General features: G+C 59.9%; 3 protein-coding genes across 16 annotated transcripts in view; 1 reads left to right on the top strand and 2 right to left on the bottom strand.

Annotated features, from left to right (window-relative positions):
* ANKHD1 (ankyrin repeat and KH domain containing 1) overlaps nt 1–4,418 on the bottom strand; it is a 100,754-nt gene extending 96,336 nt beyond the window's left edge. For 6 of the 14 annotated variants that reach the window (XM_064387903.1, XM_064387905.1, XM_064387907.1 and 3 more), the window contains exon 1: nt 2,757–3,121. In XM_064387903.1, the coding sequence (XP_064243973.1) occupies nt 2,757–3,035 (279 nt within the window). In that variant the 5' untranslated portion in view covers nt 3,036–3,121. Of the gene's footprint in view, nt 1–2,756; nt 3,139–4,285 lie in introns of those variants that run through there. The other 8 variants (XM_064387909.1, XM_064387904.1, XM_064387910.1 and 5 more) reach the window with 4 other exon arrangements.
* Nucleotides 4,419–4,826: 408 nt separating this feature from the next.
* SLC4A9 (solute carrier family 4 member 9) lies at nt 4,827–15,417 on the bottom strand. Its single transcript, XM_064388225.1, has 18 exons — nt 15,149–15,417; nt 13,505–13,665; nt 13,149–13,298; nt 12,982–13,043; nt 12,774–12,883; nt 11,037–11,121; nt 9,932–10,065; nt 9,589–9,763; nt 9,222–9,355; nt 8,816–9,111; nt 8,106–8,161; nt 7,830–8,009; nt 7,547–7,691; nt 6,799–6,884; nt 6,467–6,645; nt 6,251–6,323; nt 5,301–5,369; nt 4,827–4,856 (listed from the first exon to the last, which is right to left on the bottom strand). The coding sequence occupies exons 1-18, from the start codon at nt 15,415–15,417 to the stop codon at nt 4,827–4,829; spliced, it is 2,394 nt and encodes a 797-aa protein (XP_064244295.1).
* Nucleotides 15,418–18,022: 2,605 nt separating this feature from the next.
* Nucleotides 18,023–24,450, top strand: HBEGF (heparin binding EGF like growth factor). Its single transcript, XM_064387920.1, has 6 exons — nt 18,023–18,182; nt 18,396–18,566; nt 20,478–20,652; nt 22,556–22,711; nt 22,826–22,918; nt 23,988–24,450. The coding sequence occupies exons 1-5, from the start codon at nt 18,140–18,142 to the stop codon at nt 22,896–22,898; spliced, it is 618 nt and encodes a 205-aa protein (XP_064243990.1). The 5' UTR covers nt 18,023–18,139; the 3' UTR covers nt 22,899–22,918; nt 23,988–24,450.
* Nucleotides 24,451–24,486: the final 36 nt, after the last annotated feature.

The raw sequence follows: 24,486 nt of genomic DNA, 5'->3' as shown, positions 1-24,486 counted from the left end.
CCCAAAGACGTGCTGCAGCTTGCAATTGTTGCTATTTGCATGGGATAATTTTAACTGGTAATTCTAGAAAATATTCTGCACAGCTGCATTCAAATTTCACCTTGTGGACCTAATACAACTCATCTGTACAGGACCCACTTTAGTCCTTGGTTTCCCAACCATGGGCAGGCACTGAGCTAGGAAACCAGAAAGCTTTGATTTTCTCCCAGTTCTGCAAGCCAGGATAAAGGGGGCACACCCTCTTCACCTATAAAATGGGGACACTACTCTCCTCTGTAAAGGACTTGGAGATCTGATCTAAGAAATGCAATATATTTTCAAAAAGGTTAGGTTAAAATATATTGCTCTCTTCATTCTCTACATAAATGCTTCATTATACTCCTTGTCCTACACTTCCCTGATGATTTTCTTTTTTAACTAATTTGCCATTTTGACCAGTCCAATTATTTTAGCCTATTAAACTCAGACTAATACAAAGATACAAAACCTAAATACCACTGCAGACACATAGCAGAGTCTACAGAATTTTGTACCATTATTTTTATGGCCTCAAAAATAGAGAGAACAGATCAAGGCAGCATGGCAAAAACTCTTTTTTTGTTTCATTTTTAATTCTCCCTTTTAGTTCTCACTAATTCCACCCACTGGTAATAGCTGAAGGCATACTCCCAAATCAGTGACTCATGGCACAAGACCACAGTCCAAACAGTGACTGACTGGCTTCTCAAAGCAGCGCTGTTCAAGAATTGCACTGCTCCATCCCTGCACCTTAACTGCCTTTTCTTTGCCCAAAAAAGAAAACAAAACAAAGAGAGACACCCACCACTGAAAACAGGTGCTTCCTTAGCTCTCAGAAAAAACCCCAAAAAAAAACCTGAAGGAAAAAAAAATCCCCCCTTGGTGCTGGCAGCCATGCAGCCCAGCCTAGGCACATTCCTCCCACCCATGATTCTTCCCAGGTAACTCTCCACAACCAGAAACACAAGACAGAACTCCCCAGGCAATGTCAGTTTTGAGATTAGCCCACCTCCACTCTGCTGGAAAACTTCAAGTATTTCAATTCCAATTAATTTCTCCTATTCTGTATTTTAAATAATGAACTTTTCCCCAGGTTTTTCAAATGAATCACTTAAGAGCTGTTTGAGAACCTTTATTTTTTTGACCTCAATGGCAACCTCCCAGACACATTATTTATAATAGGCTGTCTTTCTTAATACTTGCTATTAGTCAAAAGAGTGCTTAGTAAACATCCTAGCTAACCAATCTTCACATCCCTTAAATAATGGGGTGGGTTCAAAAGGGATAAGCTTTCAAAGTAGGACTCTGATGTCCTTGTAAAGAGCCACAATCACCCTGACACAGCCCACTTCCCATCGTTTTCCAGCTTCTGTAGCTACTGTTTTGTATCTCTAAAGATACATTAAAATGTGACAGGAAAGACCTCCTGGAGAGCAGACACTCATTGATTACTTGTGTCCTACTCTATTTATGGTAGGTCTTCCAGCTCCCCCACGCAGGTATGGCCTGGAACACCCAATTCCATATGGGACTGATCGTGGATGTCCAGGACATCAATCACACAAGGAACCTTCACATACAAGTGCTCATCTGCCTGACCATTGGATTCTGAGTTCAGTTAAACATCCTGCTGTTAGCACCACTTCTAATGTAGCTTAGGGGGTTATGAGCAAAACACAAATGTGGATCTGCATCAGTTTAATCACTTTTTTTTTTATTCACATAAGACCTGGCTCAGGTTTCAAGAGGGCTGGACAAAAGATGGTCATCAATAGAAGGCAAAAAATTTAGCCAGAGGAGGATGAGCGCAGGCTCCTCTCCTTTCATCTCTCCAGAAGGAACAAGGACACATCCTAAGTACTCTTGCTTGGCCTCCAAATTAAAAATGGTTGTATCACCCTGGCTATTTTCTACCACCTGCAGAAGCCCAAAGGAACTGGGAAAGCCTGCAAGTCACCTTCTCCTGCTTTCCACTAAGGCTGTGTAAGGGCTGTGATCAGCTGGGATCCCATCTTTTGCTAAGATGGGACTGCTAAGGAATGAAGATTCACCCTTTGGTGCGACAATGACAGATAAAAGCCTTCATTTACCTTCTCTCCCAAGGCTACATAAACCAGCATTAAACGCCAGTTTACAGGTCCAACAACGCTCCATTTGGGTCGGGATAAGGCCCCCGTCCCTCCTCCACACCCTCCCTTTAAACCTCTCCGCAGGTTTGCAAGATCAAAGAAATCCACCTCGACTACCCTCTTCCATTTTGTTGGCTAAGAAATATTCCTATTGCATAAAAGCGCGTGTGTGTGTACAGCTACAGCTACAGGAATGTATCCGTGTCCGGGAACCCCGAGTCCGGGGCAGCAACAGTGGGGCTGACGGCTTCACTTTGTTCTCCTGGGCGCAGGATCTCGCCTCCCCCTCCAAACCTGCTCCCAGGTGGCAGCGGCTCCTTGAGGTCAGGACACATCCTGCCCCCGCTCCGCTCCGCTCCGCGCACAGGGCCCGGCCGCCCCCGGCCCTCCCCGGGGCCGCGGGAGGCGCGGCGGGGCGAGCCCCCCGCGCCCGCCGCCTCCGCCCCGGGCCCGGCCCGCGCTGCCGTGCGGGGCCGCCGGGACCCGCCCATGGCGGCGGGAGGCCCGGGACGAGCGGGTGCGGTGCGGCCGGCGCGGCGGGCGGGCGGGCCCCGGCCGGGCCTGTCAGGAAGCGGCGGAGGGGAAGGAGGGCGGGCCGGGATCGCTCACCTCGGACACCTCGTCCTCGTCGCTGCCGGAGCCGCCGCCGCCCCCGCTCCGCAGCACGGCGGCCGCCAGCTTGAAGTCGAGGGCGGCCTCACCGGCCGCGGGCGCGCCGGGGCCTCCCGGCCCGCCGGGCCCGGCCTCCCCGAAGAGGCGCACGGCCCGCAGGCCCAGCGGGGAGGGCCCGGCCGCGGCGGGCGGCTCGGCAGCGGCGGGCGGCGCGCGGGGCGCGACCGAGTCGATCTCCTCGTCGGCGGCAGCGGCGGCGGTGCCGTCCGTGAGCATCGCGCTGGTCCGGGCCCGGCCGTCTCCGTCCCCTCACGGCACCGCGGCAGCGCCACTAACTTCTCACACCCTACCCGGCCGCGGCCGCCGCGCCGCCCCCCCGCCGCTCCGCGCACGCCGATTGGGCGCGCTCGGCCGAGGGCGGCGCGCTATTGGCCGCGGCGCCCGCCACTCAAAGGCGCGTCACGCGCTCCCAGCATGCTGCCCTGAGAGCGCACGCCGAGGCGGTAAGAGTGCGCCGCCCCGCCCCGCTCGCCCGGCCTCGCTTCCTGAACTTTCCGAGCGGTGATTGGCTCTCCGGGACATCAATCATGGGCCTTGGCGGAGCTGCGGGCGCCGATGGGGCGAGCGAGCTGTCGATCAAAGCGCATTGAGGAATCACGGTTTTGATTGGCTGAAAGGCACATCCCTCACAACGCACGGCGTCTGGCGTCTTCCGATTGGCTCCTGCATGCCCTGGGGCCCGCCTCCCCTTCGAACCCATCTGAAGGACTCCGTCAGCGCGAGACGCCGTCACACGCCCGCCCGTCCCGAGCGGTGATTGGGTCACGGAGCTGCCAATCAAAGCGTAGGGCACGCCTCCTCTGTGGCCACGCCCCCTCCCGGGTGCGGGCCGCCATAGGCTGGGCGCCCTGGCTGCCCGCTCCGGCGGCCACGCCCGCTGTGACGTCACCGCGCGGCCGCGTGGCCCGGGGGTTGCGGGTTCGGGGCTGCCCTGGGCCCGGCCCGGCCCGGCCCGGCCTAGTTCACGGACAGGTTGATCTGCGCTGCCGGCCGCCGCATCGGCTCGCACTGCGGGGGGAGCACAGGTTACGGGGCCGCCACCGCGCCCGGCCCGCGGCCGTTCGGCCGAGCGAGGCTCCCGGCACGGCACCGACCTCCTCGGCTCTGCTGCCCTGCTCCGGCCGTGTCCCGTGTGTCGCCGCCGCCCCCGGGCCGGGCCCGTCCAGCCAGCTCAGGTCGTGCGCGGAGAAGATGCGCTGCAGCCCCTTGCGGATCGCCACCAGCGCCAGCAGCTGCGGCCGGGCCAGGCGCGGGTCAGCACGGCCGGGCACGGCGGCAGCTCTGCCACACACCCTGTCAGCCCCGAGCTGCTGGCCTGTCACCCTCCCGCCCCGGGGCAGCGTGCTTGCCCAGCAGTGTCACTCAGCCTCTGTGACAGCCCCAGAGCAGCGCAGGGCTGGTGGCAAAGCGAGCTCGTGTCCCTCCCGAGGCAGCGGGCAGGGGCCGCCGGTTCCAGGGGCTCATACCATCACTGGGAACACAATAGCGGCCACGGTGGACTTGAGAAGCCAGAGCAGGGCCAGGCAGAGCAGCTGGATGGCGGTGAAGAGGTGCACCCGGCGCAGGGGCACGTGGCGGAGGTAGGCGCGGTCCGGCTGGTGCTTGGCCGGCACCAGGAGCAGCCGCGCGCGGTCCGTGAGCTGCAGCGACAGCGCGGCTCGTGGGTCACGCCTGTGCGGCTGCCGGGCAGCGCTCACCCGCCCCCCGGTGAGATCAGGGCCGGCAGGATGGGGTTCACCACCATTTCTGCACTTCAGCCCTCCTGCCCTCTGTGCTGACCCCCAGCTGGTGCCTGGGCCAGTGAGTTTGTCTGCCACTGTCAGAGAGAGAGCTTTCCAGGCAGACCTCTGGAAAGGACAGAAGTAATTCTGTCTGTCCTTACAGGGTTAACTGAGAGCTGACACCCCTTGGTCCCCCTCACTTCACAGGAAACTGCTGCAGCCTCCTCCAGAGCACAGCTCTGGGTTTCCCAAGCAGAGGGAGGGTGGGAGTTTCCCAGCCTGTCATCTAGAGCAGGGTAATTGCAAGGAAACTGTACTATTTAGAGGAAAAAGCGGTGTAGATAATTCTGGAATTGGGATTTTTTTTTCCCCCTCTGTTGGTTTCTCGGGAGAAGAAGAGAACTGGCACATGAGCAGGATGTGCCAGGATTGTCATGTCCCAGCTCTGCCTGCAGCTCCCAGGTGAGGATGTCCCTGTGGCTTTGGGAGCAAGTCTGTGTTAGCCACTGGTCCCACTTCTCCCAAACCACCTGAGCCAGCAGTGCACAAGACTCTCCTGCTGCTCAGCATGCCAGGGCCCTCCTTTTCCCTTTCCTTTGCCCTGGAAAGGTCCCTCTCTGCCTCCTTGTGCTGGGCCTGGTGGGAGACAGCTCTATGCTGTGCAGTGGCAGCTGTTACTGAGCAAAGCCCCTCGTCCCCACCCAAAAGCACCAAAAGCACCAAAAGCACAGCTCCCCCTCCCTGTGCAGCCCTGCCTCACCTGGATGCTGTTCAGTGCTGTCACCCCCATGTGCAGGAACACCCCGTACAGCACCGGCATTGGGATGTGCTGCAAGGCAGTGGGGAGGGCATCAGCAGGGCAGTTCCCCAGGGGCCTGCGCCTGCTCAGTGCCCTCTCATGTAAAAACCTGCTTGTGTGTCCACAGCCTGGGCCTCCTTTATTCCCAACAGCCCAGCCTGGCCTTATTGGCATCAGCACTTGAGGTTCACATGAGCCCATGTCCTGCATGGTCCCTTTGGGTGGCATCTCCTCCCCCAGGTGTGCCACTGCACCTCAGTTTGGTGCCATCTGCAAAGGTGCTCCATTCTGCTGTGTATGTCTTTGATGAAGATATTTAACAGTATTTGTCCAGTAGGAGCACTTGGAAGACACCACTTGTTGCTCATTTCCATTTGGACATTGGGCTACTGACTGTAAATCTCTGGCCATGACCATCCAGCCAATTCCTGACCCATCTAACTGTTCTTGCATCAAATCCAGCTGGGAGGTGAGGATGCTGGGAGGATCCTGTATGAGACCAGCCTCAGAGGTGAGGAAAGAGGTGGAGGAAAAGAGTCCTACTGTCTGCCCACAGGCAATGCAGGGCCACTGGAGGGGTTTTTCCCAGCATGGCAGTGGCAGCAGGTGAAAGCCAGCCAGGTCATTCATGTGGCAGTGTGGAGAGGTAGTGCTGGGGTGTGTTTGGGGAGCACAAGGACCCTGATATGTATGGGGAGGATGGACAGATGACATGGGGCCACAGTGCCTTGTGTGCCAGCCTCCTGTGCACTGGGCACAAAGCCTTGGTGCAGTCCATACCCACACAGGGCACAGCTCCCTGCCTGCCCCACAGGCTTCCCGCGCTGCTTCAAGGGGTCAGGAACCTCCAGCCTTGCAGGGGATGGCCACCCCTGCCTAGGAAAAGGGGCCACCCCAGCCAGGCTTCCTACCTTGAGCACGGGGGCCATGAAGACAGAGACTCCCATCAGGATGAAGACAGCCAGGCCTGTCAGCCTCTGCTCCCTGTGGGTGGCAGCACAGGTGTCACAGGTGCCCAGGGTCCCTTGGGAGCCCACCCCCCTCCCTCCCCTCCTGGCCCCAGGGTCTCTGCTCTTTGCAGATGTGATGGCCACAGGGCAGGGGGTCAGCTCAGGCTTGTTGTTCACCTGATGCCCAGGAACTCGGGCTGCTCGCCGGGGGCTGAGGTTCCACTCTCCTTCCTCAGGCTCTCCATGTGTGCCAGGGAGATGACAGTGGCTGACACATACCAGGGGAGGCCGGTGACAGAGGTGACGACCATCAGGAGGGAGACACAGAGGAGGTCCAGGTGGAAGCCTGCTCCTTTCTGCAGCGGAAAAGGCAGCAGGGCTGGGGCATCTTCCCACTTTCCTGGCCAGTTTGGGGTTCTGCTCTTCCCTGGATGCTTCCATGGGGCCCAGCCAGGACCTGAATCCTCCCCCATCGGCTGGTGCTGCCTTTTCCCTGTCCCCCTGCTCACCTGCAGCTTGTACTCCCTGCGGTTAAGGATGACAGCTGTGATCTGCTGGTCCATGAAGATGAGGATGGTGACAAGGACAGCAGGCACTGCGGACAGCAGGCAGACCCACCATGGGTTGGCTCCAAAGGGGAAAACGATCCAGCCCCGTGCTGGGTTTGTGGGCTGTGGAGAGCAGAAGGGTCATGGCAGCTGCCACCCACGTGTGGGGTGTGCAGTGCAGTCGGGTGGTGGGAGCAGCCCCAGGTGCCCAGGCTGGAGCCCTACAGGCGCCCAGGGATGCCCCACCTCGGGGTGGAAGAGCATCCTCATTCATCCTGGGGATGCTGCTGACCCACCAGCCCCCCACAAGGACAACCTGGCTGTGACAGAGCAGGGTGTTGTTCTTGGACACCACAAGCCAGGAGCTGGGCATGTGCCTGTGACAGCAGGTGGGAGAGGTGGCATGGGGCAGTGATGATGGTGAGCCCAAGGAGGTGTGATGAGCACTGCCTGCTCTGGGGTGCTGCCAGCCCCACTCCACAGCCAGGGTGAGTAGCCCAAGCCCAGAGCTGAGCTTGTGGCTCTTGCTCCAGTGTGATCTGTACAGTGCAGCTCTGAGCCAGGTTATTTATAGTGCATGGGATCAGCTGTGTTCAACCCTTTCTCATGTGCTGGGGTGCAGCCTGCACCGCTGTAGGGCTGGAGCCAGTGATGAGAAGGACAGTGACAGCACAGTGGGATGGCCACCGTGGTGGGCACAGACCCGCACCCTGACAGTGCTGTGCCCACCCTGCTGGCACCTTCAGCTCGCTGGGGACAAGGAGCTTGGGGGTCTCCAGGCCCAGGAGAGCATCGACGGCGCAGGAGGCGAGGATGGCCAGGATGACAGCGAAGTCGCTCACCAGCTTCCGCACCTGCAGATGGAGAGGCCTTGGCCCAGGCTGGCAGGGTGGGGGCTGCTCCAGGGGCAGCCTTGAAATGCAGCACCCAGAGCCATCCCCACACCTGTGGGACAGGTGGCCATGTCCCTGGGGTGGCTGAAAGGTGCTCACCCCCACGGGGAAGTAGCGGCTGCTCCTGAAGCGCTTGAGTGCGATGCAGAAGAGAAAGGTGCCCCCGAAGAGCAGGAAGGAGACGAGGGTGACATCGGGCACATACTGGCAGCTGGTGCCCAGGAGGTGCCCGCCTTGATCCAGGCACTGGGTCCTGCTCAGTGCTGGGGTGGCAGGAGGCTGCAGGGACAAGGTGGGCAGTGAGGAGGGGTCACACATTGACGCCTTGGGGTCACCCCAGCGCCTCACCTGCCTGTCTGGGAGCAGAGGCTGTACCTGCCAGGTGGCCAGGGGTGAGGGCAGTGATGTGTCATTCCCTGCCGAGCTGTGACCTGCAAAGTGACAGGGGACAGATTGGTACTGATTTCATCAGGATGACTGGGTTGGTGCTGCCATCAGGCTGGGTCCTCAAGCTCTTCCTGAGGGCTCAGGGTGCTGGATGGGACCCATGTGACCTCTGAGGCCCTGGTGCTGGTTGATGTCCAGGGAGCACCAAGGGAGGGATGTCCCTGTGAAGGGCTTGGCTAAAGCACTGGACACTCAGAGGCACCATTGATCCCAGGCTGGCCAGCACTGATGTTTTTGGCACATGGTGTAAGTCTCATTTACAGGGTCAGTGCGGGACATGTAATTTCCAGGGTCATGACTTCAAGCCCCCAAAAACAGCCCCTGATTTACAGACTGGGCTAGAAATGGCAGAGTGAACCCATCCAGGTGTCCCTTTCCAGCCTGTGACATCCCCCATCCTGGAGGCATAGGAGATGGGCCAAGGCTGTCCTAGCTCCCTGTACTGCCCTGCCTGGTTCCTGGGCAGTTCTGGGAGGCAGCAATAGATGGACAGACTATGGAGGGAAGTGGAGGACACTGCAATGTGCTCAGGCAGGCGAGGTTGGGATTAAACAGCCTCCTCCTCCAGTGCCTTCCCCCATCCAGCCAGGAAACAGGTTCCCAGTGGCATCCTGGGGCAGCAGCTTCCTGCTCCCCACCCGCCCACGGCTGCCTGGGCTCACTGGGGCTGGACAAGTTGCAGGTGCAGCTGTAGGAGGTGACGTTGTCCAGCCGGTACTGCCAGTTGATGGGGAAGGCATCTGCCAGGCTCAGCATCTTCTTCAGGGAGTCGTAGATGAATATCAGGCTGATGAGCGCGCAGAAGCCTTCCTCGGTGAAGCGGGTGAAGTTCCGCACCAGGTGACTGGCCTCGGTGGCCACCAGCACCACGCCAAAAAAGGCCACCCACAGCCCAATCCAGAGGCGGAACTCCAGGTAGTCCAGGCTGTGATCCCTGGGGAAAAGGGTGACTGAAAGCCTCGCCAGTGACCCCTGCCTGGAGTGTTGGTGGCTCATGCTGCAGGGGGGACGGGGCTGAGGATCTGTCCCTGGCACTGAACTCACTGGCTGAAGGAGAAGAGGAGGCGCTCAAAGACGAGCACGGGGCCAGTGCTGCTCAGGATGGTCAGGGGCTGGCCCGAAAAGAGGCAGAAGATGAAGCCAGCAAAGGCTGTGCCCAGGAAGCTCTCCAGCACCCCCTGAAATGCAGGCAAGGGGTGCCAGGTGCCAGGCACATGGCAGGGAGGAGGGTTGTGGGCCTGCCCCCGCAGCAGCACAAAATACAGGGTCAGTGCTGGGGACCACGGGGGAGGGAGGCAGAATTCAGGGAACGCTCAGGATATCCTGGGGATGCTGGTAGGAGGTGGGCACTCCGGGGCTCTCTGGGCTGGGCTGAGTAGGGTTGGTACCAGGCACCCCAGGCCACACCGACCTGCATGTTGGAAGTTGCATCCCCCAGCATGCCCCCGAAGGTGATGGCGTTGGTGACTGTCGCCAGGTAGATGTAGAGCACTGCTGAGAGGCACTGAGGGTGCAGGCCGTCGGAGAAGTCGCTGCCATACCACGGTGCCTTCCTCCGGATGTCTCGCAGCAGCCCCCCAAAAAGCCTGGGGTGGGGGAGGGAGGTCTCAGAGCACACCCCACAGAGAGCTGCACAGCAAGGGATTGTCCCTTCCCATGGGTACAGGAGCTCAGAGGGGCTTGGACCTGGTGGCCCCATGAGCAACCAGTGACCTGCCCCAAATCCAGCCCCCTGCTGCACCTCCCACACTGACCTGCCTGTCCTCTCCAGCTCCTCCCCAGGGCGCGCGTGCCCTGGGCTGGCTCTGTCCCCAGCTGCTGCCATGTCCCCATTACCATGTGGCTGCTGGTCCAGTGGGTTCACAGTGGTCCTGTGGCAGAGCAGAGCCTGAGACAACAGGCTGCAGGTTGGGGCCCTCAGGACCCAGCTGCATTTAGGGGACACCAGGAGAGGAAAGGGAGAATGGAGAGAGGACAGGGGTGCAAACAGGGCTTGTGCATCCCCTGATAATGGAGAGGAGAAAGATCAGGAAGAGGAGGAGACATGGCAGATGAAGATCTTTGAAGGTTCCTTCCAACTCAACCATGATTTCCTCTGGCAAGCTCTGGAGCCAGCCCTTGCAGGACTGGTTTTAGCGGAGGAGCTGGGCAGAGCCCAGGGTGTTCTGCTCAGAGGTTGAGTTTCACATGTGAGTGCTGCATCCCAGTGTTCTCATCAGCTCCCTTTGCAGGGGATTTGCCATGCACTGCCAAGTAGGACAGCAGGACTAGCAGCAGGGGGACCAAAGCAGGGACCTGTGGAGGAGCCTGGCTGGGAGGAACCCCTGGCTCCTGGGCAGCTTCATCCCCATGGAGATAGAAGTTCCAGTGTCACAGACAGAGGTATCCCTGCAGGACCCTGCAGAGGGGATGGCAGGGGTTGGGGTGCCCTCCCTCCAGCCCACCTCCTGCGTGGAGCTGGCAGATGGCTTGGTGGAGGAATTCGGGCACCAGGGTCCCATTTCCCAGGAGGAAGCACAATCAGCTCATCCAGGAATGCCTCCATCCCTGCCAAGAGGTCCTCTCGGTGCTCAGCCTGCCGGGCAACTCTTTGGAAGAGCTGTGGGGAGATGCCGTGGTTCAGCCACCATGTCCCTCCATTCATCCACTTGGAACCTTCCTCCCAGCCTGCAGCCATCACCAGGAAACAAGCCCACCCACTTCAGGGCAACAGGTGCCCTACATCCTGCAAACCCACCCAAGCTTTTGGTTTTTTATCTTGGGGAAGGCAGGCCACCAGCTTGCCCCATCCTCTGCCCTCTGCTGCAGCCTGCAGAGCAGAGGAGTCCTGGTGTCCCCTGGGTGCTGTGCCAGGCTCACCTCATCTGTCAGCAGGGTGGCCATGGCCCTGCCAACCTCGTGGTAGGTGTTCACTCTGGCGGGCCCCAGCAGGATGAAGAGGAACCTGTGGCAAGACAGCACATCTCCAGAGCAGCCCTCTCCCCTCCAGCCTCTCTGGGGGGGATGTGGGAATGGGAGCTGGGCAGGCCTGGGGGGCTTCTGCCACCCTAAAAGTGGGGCTGGGGGCAGAAGACAAGACACATGTCTGAAGTGTCTGCTGCATGGCAACCTCACAGAGACCATGGGATACCAGAACCCTGGCTGGATCACAAGGGTCTGCAGAAATCCAGACTGAGGGGTGTGGGGGAACAGGTCTTTGGGACAGAGGAGGAGAAATCCTCAGCTGGAGGTGTCTGTGGCATAATTTCCCTGGGAATGTTGCTCGCAGGCAGGATGCTGGTGTGTTAGGGAAGGAGAGTTTGCCAGCAGCACAGGCAGCAGGTTTGACAGGACTCCGGGGACATGGGAGGAGACTGGAAAGAGAGCTCAGAGCCCTTGATAAAATATGGTAAAAATCCCACAATTGAGAGGATAGTGCAAAATCTCCAGGGGGACAATCCACACAAATCCTCCACACCTTTCCAAAGCTGGCAGGAATGGTTACAGTCCTGAAAGCCTGAGATTGTCAAGCAGTTCCAGTGACTGCACCCTGAGCAAACCCCAGAGAGGGAGCAGAGAAACTCCTCTGGCCATGCAAGTGGGACTTGAGAGAACCCCCTGATGGAGCCTGCTCCAAAGGGACAAGAGGTGACAGTTGCCACGTGGGATTGCTTTCACCCACATAGGATTGCTGCACCAAGGCGATGGGGAAACCTTGAGACCCTAGAGATGGATTTGGATGAGAGACAGCCCTGAGGCAGTGGCTGCACCTGTGGGACAGCCCGGCATGGCCAGCAAAGGGGATGGCACCCTGGGCAAAGGGATGGCAGGGGCAAGGTCTCCCTGCCCTCTGGTTTTGGGGAGGAAAATGCAGGGCAGGGGTTTATCGTGAAACCCTCCAGACCCTGGGGCATTCACGCGGACTTGCCACCCAACACCCGCGGAGGAGAGAGCAGAGGTGGGTGGATGTCTGCCCTGCTCCTCCCAGCTGCTGGGGACGGGTGCTCTGGGCAGAGTGACCAGGAGGTGGCAATGTCCCTCCTGATCCCCGCCTGCTTCCTCCGCGCACTTCCTAAGGAAGTCCTCAGCTGGAGGCACACTGCCCGTGTTCCCTCCCGGCTTTGGAGGATGCATTCCTCAGCCGCGGGGAAGCCGTGGGGACCTCCTGCCCTGCTCCTCTCCGCCCAGCCCATCTCACCACTCAGGAGAACAGCGGGAGGACAAGAGTCTCCTAAAAACCTGCATCCCGCCCCTGCTGCCAGGCCCCACGCTCCCGGCAACAGGTGGAGAGCATCCAGAACCAGCTACGGACAGGGAATGCAGAGCCCAGGGGGAATGACCCAGGGGATGTCCCTTCCAGGCTGCCCAACTCCACACTCAGCCCATTCTGGAGTGCTCCTAAGAGGCTGGGAAAAGCAGGAGGGGAAGCAGTGAGGTTGAATTCTGAAACTGCACATGGCACTGGGTGCCATCCCCTTTGCTTTGGACAAGCAAAGCCTTGTCTGGTGTGGGGGAAATGGGGAGACAGGGATGGAGGAGGGCACTGGGCCATCAGCCGTGCTCTGTTACCTGCTTGGAAGAGAAACCTCAGCCAGTGAGCCAAGGGACACCCCATGCCTGAGGCGAATGAAGGCAGTGAAGGGCTTTTCCAGGAATTCAACTTCCCCGACAGCAACGTGGGCTGCTTCAGCCCCCGGTGGGACCTTCTTCTTGAATCTGTTTCTGAGCTGAAAGGAAAGGGATGCAGCAGCTGGGTACTCAGGATGCTGTGGCTGAGCATTCAGGGTGCAGTAGCTTCTCCCAGCCCAGCTCCACACTGCCGTACCTGCTCCTTAAGGGGTATTTTGGAGACCTGAGTTCTGGGCTCAGACCTGCCTTTGGCTTTCCCTGCAAAGAAAGAGAGGAAGCAGCGAAATCAACATTCAGTTGAACGGCCAGCGTGGGCACTGCCCTGGGCTGGAGGCAGCCTGGTGGGACAGCCACGTTTCCTACCTCGGCAGGGAGAGAGAGCAAGCTCGGCAAGGAGCTGCAGCAGGGATTTTGTAGGCTGGTGCTGTGGCTGGAGGAGCAGCAGGGCTGCCAGGCGCTCCCTCAGTGCAGGCTGCAGCTCTGCTTCCTCGGGCTGCTCGGAAAGTGCTTTGTCTGCATCAGGGACAGGGACAGCTCTGAGTCTTCCTGCCCACTGGGGAGTTGCCCAGGGGAAAACCCCCTTAGCTGGAGTAGCAGAGAACCCCCCAGATAGCCAGCTGTGTCACTCATCAGTGCTGTTCTATAGGCACCTCCTGGTGGCCTGTCCCTCTCTGGTGACCAGCCCATCCCAGGAGTTGACCTTTGCATTACTCATGTACCGATTATTTCCTTGAAACTGGTGGCATCCAGATCCAGGAGCATTGTCCCCTTCTGCAGGCATGTCCTCAGCTGGAACAGGCTGTGCAGGGGCAGAGCTGGGACATGGGGTACACTCCAGCGCTCCCCGCCGTCCTCCACCTTCTCCTCAAACTTGATCCACCTGCCCAGGGAGATGTGGGGGGTCAGTGGCAGCAGTGGGAGTAAAGCCTGGGTCCATCTTTGGGCTTAGCATGGGGCTGGCACTGGCAGGGAGGGGTCTGGGTGGCTCAGAGGGGCCTGCAGTTGGTTGATGGTGTAGGGGCAGCTGGGCAGGCAAAGTGGCCATGTCCCCATTCCTGCAGACCCACGTCTCTCTAAGGTCTGATCAGGGGAATTCCAGCTGTAATGAGGTGACAGGGTGGTTCAGGTTTGAAGGGACCTTAAAGCTCATCTTATTCCAAGCCCTCCACCATGGCCAGGGACACCTTCCATTATCCCAGTTTGCTCCAAGCCCCTTCCAGCCTGGCCTTGGACACTTCCAGGATGGGGCAGCCACAGCTTCTCTGGGCAATCTGTGCCTCACCACCCTCACAAATTAGACTTTTTCCCCAATATCCCATCTAACACTGATCTCTGGTAGTGGGAAGTCATTCCTGCTTGTGCTGTCACTCCAATCCCTTGTCCAAAGTTGCTCTCCAGCTCTCTTGCAGCCTCTTTAGGCACTGCAAGAGGCTTTAAGATCTCCCCTGAGCTTTGTCTTCTCCAGGCCAAACAACACCCCACCTCCCTCATCCTGTCTCCATAGCAGAGCTGTCCCAGCAGAGCTGTTCCAGCCTTTGAATCATTTCCATGGTTTCCTTTGGATGTGCTTCAACAGGAGCTGGATGTGGTGCCCCAGGGCAGTCCCCCACAGAGCAGAGCAGAGCAGAGGGGGAGCACCCCCTGCTCACCCTGCCCGTGGTGCAGCCCAGGATACACTCAGCTTCCTGGGCTCCCAGTGCACGGTGCTGGCTCATGTCCCATCCGTCACCCCCAGCCATTCTCCACAGGGCTGCTCCCAGCCCATCCACTCCCAGCTGTGCTGGGGCTGGGGGCGGCCCTACCACTAGCAACGCTCGCTGCAGTCAGAACAGAAGTGTCTTGAGCTGTTTTCACGCTCGGGCCGCGCCAAATATTTTAACGCCGGGCACAGACAGAGCTCCCCTTTGTCCCCGGGGTGGGTGGGCCGTGCTGCACGGGCAGAGCGTGCCCGGCGCTGCAGCCTCCTGCCCAGGGCAGCCGTGCGGGCACGGCGGGGCTGGCTGCAGGGGACAGTGCAGCCCGGCCGCCCCACAGACACTCCGACCCCGCGTGACGACCCATTGCTGTCGCCAGGCTCCTGTGGCCCTGTCCCTGTGCCCCTGCCGGGGGGTGGAAGGGTGCCAGGGGGCACGGGGACATCCCAGCCCAGGTGCAGCCGCTGGAGCTTTGGAGAGGCAACAGAGAGAAGCAGGAGGAAGGGCGCTGTGCCTGGCCTGCCTGCCATCCTGCCCTCTGCCATGAAATTAAGTCAGCCCAGCTGTGCACTGGCGGGGCAGAGCCCTGCCTTGGGGTGAGGCTGGGGAGTGGCCAGCCTCGGGACATGCCCTGGGCTCCCAAAGCGTGGCTCTCGCAGGTGTGCCTACCTGGCCATCTCCCTCCACTCCAGCCCCGCCGGGGTGCTGAGCAGCTGGTTGAGCTGGATGAAGAGCAGCGGGCAGGTGACGTCCCCCCTCTCCTCCCACTGCAGGGCGGCACCGGCTCGCCGGGCCGCTGTGGCCGTGCTCGAGGGGAAGATGCTGCAGTCGAAAGCCTGTGAGGGAGCTCCAGGGTTGCTGCACTCTGGTCTGGGCTGTGAGCAGTTGTCTGCTGCCCGGAGAGCCGTGCCACCCGCCCCGGGCATGTGGGCTTGCATGGCCACCAGCACCAGAAGCCACAGGTGTGAGCTCCCCTCCAGCACTCACAGGATCCCTCTCATCCCACACCTTATAACAGCTGTGAACTGGTTTAAACTGGCCACAAACCAATACACAGGAGCCAAGCCCAAAACAAACATCCCAAAACAGCAGGGTCAGCCCCACAGGTCCCAGTAAGGCTGTGTCCTGCCATGTCCAGCTGCCCACCTGGGCCAGGGACCAGGGACCCACCTGCCTCCTGCAGGTGACCTGGGTGGACAGGGATGTTCTTGTGTTCCCAGCCCTGTCTGCACCCTGCAAGGCCCTGGTGAGGAGGTGGCAGGGCCAGCCCTGGAGAGCTGGTGGCAGTATCTGTGCCTGTGCAAGGATGCTGTGCCCATGGCAGCAGGGGTGACACAGCCCACGGCAGCTCCTCCTGGGAAAGAGGATATGGGGACATGCTGTGGGGAAGGATGTGGCACCCGTGAGCAAATCCAGAGTGGGGAAATAAGGGCTGACGGAAAGGGCTGGGAGGGCTGGTCAGAAGGCTTCTGTGGAGCTGCAGCCGGTGAGCGGATGGAGGGGGAAGGACGTGGGCACAGCCACCGCACGGTGCAGGGACAGGGACATGGCAGGCCCTGCACAGCGCTGCCAGCAGAGAGCAGCCACGGTGCTCGCAGTGCCCGTGCCATGCCCACCGCCACCGCCACCACGCTCGGCCCCTCGGCCCCCGCGAGCAAAGCAAAGCGCGGGGCTGTGTGCACTGCAAACACGGCGGCGGGACCGCAAACACCCGCGGCTCCGGCACGGGCCGGCTCTGCTGGGCCCCGCTGGAGCCGACAGGATCCAGGCACAGCTGGAGCAGGGCCAGCCACCACCACGGAGAGTCACGTTTTGGGGAAGGGCGGGTGGGAGCGTGGATTCCTGAGTCCTGGTACCTGCCTGGCAGGAACTGAGACTGAGGATCTGGCCCGGGGTGTCCAGGCTGTTTGCTCTGCGGTACCAGCGGGTACCATGGTGTGTGGAGGGGTGCCCTTAGCTGGAGTGGGAACCACGGGGAGACCCCTGGCAGAAGGACCCATCGATAAGGAGCATCAGGGATGCCCTGAGTCACCCAAACCTTCCTGGGGTTCACTCTGCCTCTGCGGGGGCCACCTCAGCAGCATGAGATGGGGCATGACTGGCAGCAGGCACGGGCAGGGAGGCTGTGAGGGGCTGCAGGAGGTGGGCAGGGGTCATGGGAGGCTGTGGGAGGCAGAGGGAAAGAGGCAGCAGGAGGCAGAGGCAGGAAGCAGAGGCAGGCAGGTCAGCAGCCTGCACACATCCCCCCCACCCTTGCCCGCTGCCAGTCCTCTGTGCCAGCTGCCTCCCTGGCAGCTGACGTGAGCTGGTGCCTCCCTCTCCCGAGGTGCCAGGGCAGCTGGCAAATGCTGCCCACATACGCTGCTGCACACGCCCAGCCTGGCCTTGGGGATGTGGTGGGGGACTGGCAGGGGCAAAAAATTCCATCCCAACATGGGGGCCTCCCCAGGAACCAGTGTGCAGAACTGCCCTGGGACACAGCCCCTCGCCCATGCCACCACCCGACTCCACTGCCAAAGGCTTTGGGCTCCTGATGGCCGGAGGAGGCGGAAGGAAAAACATCCAGCAAACAATTGCAAAAGTCAAGTCTGAGCAAGAAGGAGGGTGTGAGCGGGGGGGTGCCAGATCCGGTGGTATTCCTTGGAGACAGTAACAACAATGGCAGGAATATTTGCTCATGCCTAGCTGAGCCCAAACCAGCCATGGGCTGGGGGCTCAGGACCTCGGGACCTGCAGGAACCAACCAGGGGCCTCTGCTGGCCCAAAGGAGAGCTGGGGCAGGACCCTGCACTCACCCAGCACTGATGTCAGTGACATTTTTTTGTGCTGTCACCTGTGCTGAGGATGGGGCCAAACACAGCACACGGTTGCCAGCAGGGTGAAGGGCATGGGGAAGCTCTGCCAGTGCTCAAACACAGCAGGCTGGGACAGGGACAAGGACAGTGGCTGCCTGGGGGGGTGTTGTGAGATGAGGCAGTGACTCCATCACTTGGGCAGCATAGGGGCACAAATGGGGCCTTGGGGACAGAAAGGGTCTCTGCTGCTATCTCAGATTGCCACCACCTCCCTGACCCACCGCTGGTGCAGTGGCACATGGGTGGCAGTCTGTCCCCTTTCTGAGGGTCACCCCATCCCCAGGGCTGGGAAGAGGTGCAGCCCTGACTCCTGAGGTGCTGTCTCTCACTTGATGTTTGTTTTGTGAGGTGCACTCACTCTCTCAGCACCCTCGGGCCGCCTCGGCCACCTGCCAGCCAGGGCCTGGAGCCACGGGGACCATCGGGACCATCCTCTCCCCCTGGCTGGGCTCACACTTTCCCCTGGCCATCTGCTGCCCTCGGCGCTCTGCAGAAACCCTTTTCTCCTCGCTCTCTCCGCCCAGCCCGGCCCGCAGCGCGGGGTGGCAGTGACCCTTGGGTCCCTGGGAGAGAGGAGAACCTACCGGGCCAAGGTCCCGGGACCTGGTCCCGGTGCCGGCCGACGGGACACCCCCGGGGGCGGTGGGGAAGCCCTTCCCGGGGGCGGGGCGGTCGCTCAGCCCCTCCCCGCCCCGCCCCGCCGTCCGCGGCTTTCTACCCGCCGCGGGGCCGCCGTGCCGGAGAGCGGGCAGCGCTGCGGGAGCGAGCGGAGCGCGGCGCGGCCGGACGTGTGTGCCCGCGGGTCATGGACGGGCGGGCCGTGCTGATCCAGGCGCTGCTGGCGGCAGGTACGGGCTCGCGTGGGGAGGGTCCCGGCTGCGGGCAGCGCATCCCAGCGCCGTGCTCCACTGGAGGGTCCCGGACATGTGGGGGGATGGTCTTGGGCAACGCGGGCATGGCCGGTCCCGGGTGCGGGCAGGCGGGAAGGTTGGTCCCTGTCCCGCGTGGGGCGTCGCGGGCAGGGCGGTGTCGGCCCCCACTCCTGACCGCTCTCTCCGCAGTGTGCTCGGCGGCGGCGAGTGGGCTGCGCCGGGACGAGCTGCACAACGAGGTGCTGCACAAGGGCGGCGGCGGCGTGCCGGTCCCGGCCACGGCCCCGCTGCTCGGCGGCAGCCCGGAGAAGGAGGGCGGAGGAGCGGCCTCGGGGGACGACTTCAGTGAGCTGCCGAGAGGTATGGACGGGATAAGGGGTCCCGGGGCGGGACCGGGCCGCGGGACGGGCTGGGCTGGGGGCAGTCGGAACCGGAGAGGTCGCGAAGGTGCCGGGCTGGGCTCGGCTCGGTCCCGTGGGTGCCCCGGCAGCAGCTCCGGTTCCGCTTCGGAGGGACTTGCAGTGGTGGGTGGGAGAAGTCCCAGAGACCGAGCTCCGCCGGCAGCAGACCCGAGTGGGAACAGCCCGTGGGGCACCAGCACGGAGCAGTGGCGCTCCTGCCAGGGGCCGTCCGTATTCCTGAGGTCCCCTGCAGGGCGGGTTCCAGGGGGTCCCGGGGCTCAGCTGCTTGGCCGGGAGGCGACAAAGCCCCTCGTGGCGGGGCTGCCGTGTCCGGGGTCCCGCGCTGCCGTCCCGGCGGTGGCCGTGGCGCGGGGACCGCCGTGAGTCACCGCCGCCCACGCGCGGCTGCTCCTCATTCCGCGGCAGGGCTCGTCAGCCGGCAGCCCCGCCACGGGGGCGTGGGGGCACTGCCGCTCTCTGGGGCTCCCGAGCACCCACGCCGGGCTCCTTGCCCCGGGCTGGCAGCAGAGAGTGTCCCGGGGCCTCTCGTGGGGGTTGGACGGGGGCCCATCGCGGGCCGGGGGGGTGAGATGTACCTGTGCCTCGCACACGCGGCGTGCCGAGGGCAGTACCTGGCACCAGGAGCGTGCTCTGCTCCGTACAGCTCACCCTCCCATTTTTCCGTGTTTTTCTTTGCTTTCTGGCTGTGCCAGCAGACTGTGACAAAAAGCTGGCAAAACCGGCATGAGCCACTCGCACCGGGGGGGACTCAGCCCTCGGGAAACGCAGCAGTTTGTGTTGGCTGTGACTGGGAGATAACTCTCAGGGCAGGAGAGGCAGGGGACGGGGCAGCCCCTGCTGTCAGCCTCATCCGGAGGTTTCTCCGAGCCGCAGAGTTTCCTGGAGTATCGGTTTTCTCCAGGCGCAGCGTGGAGGATGTCGACATGACTTTGCTAGGTGTGCAACCGGTGTGTGCCAGCACGAGAGGCGCTGGTTCCGTGAAGAGGTGGTTGAGTTGTAACCTGGGCAGGTTACAGCTTGCTGGGTTGGACTGCACTGCACTCTCCTTCCTGAGCAGCCCCGGGCTTAATTCACCGGGGTTACTGAGCACCATAGCTCGGGGGGAGCTAAAAAATCCCCCTTGGAGCAGTGAGTGCTCTCCCACACCTCAGCACCTAGTGAGATCAAGCTGGGAACTGGTTTGTTTTGGTATCTGCACACCTTAAAAACCATTCCAGTACCGTTCTAGTGTTGGGCTGTGTCTGGTTGAGGAGCTCGGTGCTCTGGCTTCCACCAACCCGGCACCAAAAGCCGCTGATTACTGCACCACAATTAAAACATACCGTTGTAATTCATGGGAATGATGCCCTCACCATCTCTTGGGCTCTGCAAAACTAAAACTTAAGGCAGGCTTGCTCTTTTAATCCTGCCCTGGGGTGAGTAAGGCATCCTTGTGCCCACGGGAAGGAGAGTCCATCAGAGCCATGAATAGGGTCTTAGAAAAGCCTGTGCTTGTCAGGGAAAGAAAGGCCAGATAAAGGGGCAATTAGCAATGTTCTGTATTCAGTGGAAACTGGTGCATATAATAGCAGCATTTGAGATGTATAAAGCTCTGTTCCCCCTGCCCAACTCCCTTCTTTCCTTGAGAATTGTTCTTATGAATTGGAAAGGCCATGATATTTGTAAGGATCTGAAAAAAAAAAAAGGCTCCCCTCCCCACCCCGGGCTCGGGGGCAGCTCCCAGCACAAAGGGCTCCGGGAGCCAGGGCTGAGCAGTTGTGGCAGCCTTGGGATGTGGCTTTGCCTTCCCTTTGGTTGGCACGTGGAGCTGATCTGACTGCTATTCTCTCCTTCCGAAATTGTTTTTCAGTTGCCTTCCTGTCAAAGCCTCAAGGCCTCGTTACTCCCAAGAAAAAAGGGAACGGCAATAAAAGAAAAGGCAAAGGCCTGGGGAAGAAGAGAGACCCGTGCCTGCGGAAGTACAAGGATTTCTGTATTCACGGCGAGTGCAAGTACATCCGAGAGCTGCGAGCTCCCTCTTGCATGTGAGTTGCTGGCGTGTGCCTGTGCTGGGGCAGCCTTAGTCATGGTTCTTTCAATTCTCCAGGCTGGGCAGAGAAAAAGCAGAGATATTTTTAGTGCATGTTCCCTACCCGTGCAGGGACAACTCTGACTTGTCTTCTTCCTTGTAATTCTTGAAGTGCCCACCCCTTCCCCAAATCCTGTCATGGCCTTAGAGCCTGGGTTACCTGCCAGCATGGTGAGCTCTGGCTGTGCTGGGGACTGCAGTATGGTGTGTAGGGCTGGACTCTGGCAGCTGAGGGCTTCTGCAGCTCTGATTTGGGAAACCTCATCATGACCCTGTCACTGTAAATCCCCCACTCTGAGACCTCTTGGCTCCTGCATCTGTCAGGGCACGTCAGTGCAGGTGGGAGGAGCATCTCTGCCATGCCACCAGCAAAGTGGAGTGGAGGTAGCACCTTTGGGGACAGGCTGCCAAAGCCATGCTGTCCCTTGGCCTGATTACCCCTCCTTGCCCCCCCACCCTGGGGTGCAGAGCAAGCAGGGACTAGATGAGGCAAGTGAAGAAGAAAGTATTTGCCTGCTGCTGGGGCACCTGGATACAGCACTGCTGCTGCAGGAAATACCCTGGGGTGCATATTTGATCCCCACTGACGTGGGCAGGACTTGAGCTGGCAGATATGTAAGAAGCTTTGTTCTTCACTATCAATCCTCTGAGCCACCCAGCCTTGAGCCCAGGGAAGATAATAGCTCCCTGGCTTATGGTGCCCACAGGATCTGCAATCTGCAGGGATCAAGCTCCACAGAGCTCCTCTAACTCTCTGGTTTCTCCCTGTTGAAGCTGTCATGAACTTGGGCCCTTGCATGGGGGACTCGGGACTGCCAGTGAGGGGACATCTTTGCAGGCTCAGTTTGGGTTGATGACCCAGCACAATGTGGGTTGTGACACCCTGGCCTAGGACTGGGACAGCCAAGTGTCCCCTGCCCAGATCCTGGGGCTGGGAGAGAAACTGGGACACAGGCAAGCAGCAGGGATTTGGGGGCTGGCTGCATCTCTTCAGCATGGTGGTCTGTCCCTGGGTGGCATCTCTGAGCCATCAGAGTTTTTAGTAACAGTGGCCAACTTCCCCAGTCTCCTCTGCTAAAGAGGCCTTGTGTTGACTGGTGTCACTTGGTTGTGGCAGCTTTTGGTGCTTGACTGTGCCTCTGTCACAGGGTCTCCTGGAGTGTTGCTTCCTGGGGCACAGGGTGGAATGAGGATGCTGCTGAGCTGGCTCCTGCACCTTTGCCATGTGCCCAGCCTTGCTGCTGTGCCTGGGAGGTGATGCTGGCATGTGGCATTGTGAGCCCAGGAGCTGGGCTGAGTCCGGCTTGGAGATCAGCCTGAGGGTCAGTGGTGCTGGATATAGAGGGATATATTTATCTGGTTGCATCAGTGCAATGTGGCTCAGGGAGGGCTGGAAGGCTCCCAGCCTGTGTGGAGCGTTATTTCTGTTACATGAGCAACCTCCCAAGTCTCCAGGGATGGGACACCTCTGAGCTGGCAGGGTGTGCAGGGACATCCTGCTCCATGGGAAGTGCTGGCCAAGCTGCCTCACTGCTCCCTTCCCACTTCCACAGGTGGTCTGGGCAACCTGCCTCGGTGTGACTGGAAAGAGAACAGACCCCCATGCCTTCTAGTACTGGGGGGGAGAGCTCAACCTTTCTAGGAGTCTTCACTAGGTGCAGGAGAAGCTTAATTTACCAGTACACTAGAGATGATGGTGACATCAGACCTCGCAGCTCAGGGGTGTGGGGCCCAAGGGGAACAGGCAGGGTGCTGGTTAAGGCTGAGCACAGAGGCATTGCCTTCCCATGGGGTGTGGGGGACACAAAGACATCCCGTCCTTGCTCACCACTCACTTTGTGAGTTTCCTTGCTGCCCAGATGCCAGCCAGGCTATCACGGGGAGCGCTGCCACGGCCTCTCGCTGCCGGTGGAGCACCCGCCCAGCGCGTACGACCACACCACAGCCCTGGCCGTCGTCGCTGTTGTCCTGTCCTCCCTGTGTCTCGTCATCATCGCAGCCCTGCTGATGCTCAGGTGAGTGGGATGGCACTGAGCTCCCAGATCTGTGTCCCTGGGAAGATCACGTGCAAGAGGAGAATGAGCAGAGGCTTCTCCATGCCCTGAGCATCCCTTTGCTTGGCCTTGCAGGTGTCACAAGAGGGGTGGCTACGATGTAGAAAACGAAGAGAAAATCAAGCTGGGCATCACTGTGAATCACTGAGGATGCCAGGTGCTGGCAAGGTGAGCCCCTGGCTGGGCATGGGGCAGCAGTGGGGCTGGTGGACATCTGGGGGCTCTGCTGTTTGCACTGGCTGGGACTGCTGTGTGGATCCTGTGCCAGAGCTAGGCAGGAGCTGAGGGCAGCTTGAGTCTGGAGAAGCAGCTGGCTGAGAGTCTGGGCTGCCCTGTGGGGCTCCAGTTGTCTTCTGTCCCCTTCCTGCTGAAATCCTGTCCCCTGGCACCCCTATCATTCCTATGTCCTTCTTTCTAACCCCCAGTCCCTGCTCTGTGCTGGTGTTCCATGCTTTGGGGATGTTTGGTAGTAGGGAAGCTGCTTCTGTTTTGTTTAGCTTTTTTCCCCTGCTCATTCTGCTCTCTCTCTGACCCTCTGAGTCACTTCCCCTCCTTAGATATCGCATCTATTTATATACATGTGTAAAAAACCCCTTTCCTTTTCGTTCCCACTCTACTTATTACTTGCACTAAAGCAATGCCTATCAGCTTGGCATGGGGGGATCTTGCTGCCAGCCCATGCCATGTTCTTCTGTCTGGGCTGGGATACGTGCTCTGTCCCAGGGGTGGCTGTGGGGCTGGGTGCTGAAAATTTGTCAAACTTCCTCCGATCTGACCTAAATCCTGACGTTAGATGTGGTCATACATATTACAGCTACTTCTCTTCTTAAAAAAAAAAAAAAAAATCATTGTTCTTTGTGAGGATGAGGTAATGCTTTTGGAGAATATCTGTCATGTTCATCACAGTGTTGGGGGTGGGAATTTGAGCCGTTCGTAGAAGCTGAATTTTCAGGAAGGAGACTTGGCACAAGGCTTTCCTCACTGTCCCCTTTACCCGGGGGGTTGCTGGGTGGGTGTGTCCGGGGGAAAAAGTGCTGTGATCCCCAGAAGGGAGCATGGTGGGGTACCTCCATCCTCCCGCGTCCAGCCCCGAGGGGAGATGAGCGGGGTGAGGGCGGGCACGGGTGTTCTCCCGCGGGGCTGGGTGGGTCGGCACCTCTATCGCTCCACGCAGGGAGTGCTCCGTGGCCGAGCAGCGCAGGGTCGCGGTGTGAGCTCCCCCGCCTCTCTCTTGCAGGGGTCGGCACTGATGCACTTCTACCTCCTGGAAGAGGCGAGACCGCGGCGCCAGCGGCACGGGGCTGCGGCACGCTGGGGGCTCGCTGGAGCACCAGGACGGCACCGGCGGGGCTGCCCGGGCACTCCGTGGCACCTCCGGGACGGAGCGGGCTCGGCGGCGGCGCTGACCGGGGCGCGGGGGCTCTCCGTCCGCTGCAGTACGTGCCGAGGAACAAGCTGTGAAAGGGAGGAGACCGAGCTCGGGGCTTCCTTCGCCGCAGAAAGGGGGGGAGGGTAACAGCTATTTAACAAGATATTTTTCATTTTAAATTATATATTTATTTTAGATAAACTGTACATAGTATTTATATTTATTGTAGGTCTGGCCCTGCATCCTTCATGTACGTCAAGGTGACAGGGTCAGACCTCCCTTATTTTTTAAGTGCAATGTAATATTCTAATAAATAACACTTTATAACAAACACTTGGGTTGTTAATTTTATCATGGAGGAAAGGAG

The sequence above is a fragment of the Passer domesticus genome, chromosome 13 (assembly GCF_036417665.1).
Source record: "Passer domesticus isolate bPasDom1 chromosome 13, bPasDom1.hap1, whole genome shotgun sequence".
NCBI classification, from domain to species: Eukaryota; Metazoa; Chordata; class Aves; order Passeriformes; family Passeridae; genus Passer; species Passer domesticus.
This window is presented reverse-complemented; position numbering and strand designations above follow the sequence as displayed.

Coding starts and splice junctions, on each gene's coding strand:
- SLC4A9 (XM_064388225.1), bottom strand. CDS start 15,417: ATGCAAGCCCACATGCCCGGGGCGGGTGGCACGGCTCTCCGGGCAGCA. Junction 13,299..13,504: donor CAGTTTCAAGGAAATAATCG/GTACATGAGTAA, acceptor TCCCTGATGCAG/ACAAAGCACTTTCCGAGCAG. Junction 6,324..6,466: donor CCCGAGTTCCTGGGCATCAG/GTGAACAACAAG, acceptor TGCCACCCACAG/GGAGCAGAGGCTGACAGGCC.
- HBEGF (XM_064387920.1), top strand. CDS start 18,140: ATGGACGGGCGGGCCGTGCTGATCCAGGCGCTGCTGGCGGCAG. Junction 18,183..18,395: donor CCAGGCGCTGCTGGCGGCAG/GTACGGGCTCGC, acceptor CTCTCTCCGCAG/TGTGCTCGGCGGCGGCGAGT. Junction 22,712..22,825: donor GCAGCCCTGCTGATGCTCAG/GTGAGTGGGATG, acceptor TTGGCCTTGCAG/GTGTCACAAGAGGGGTGGCT.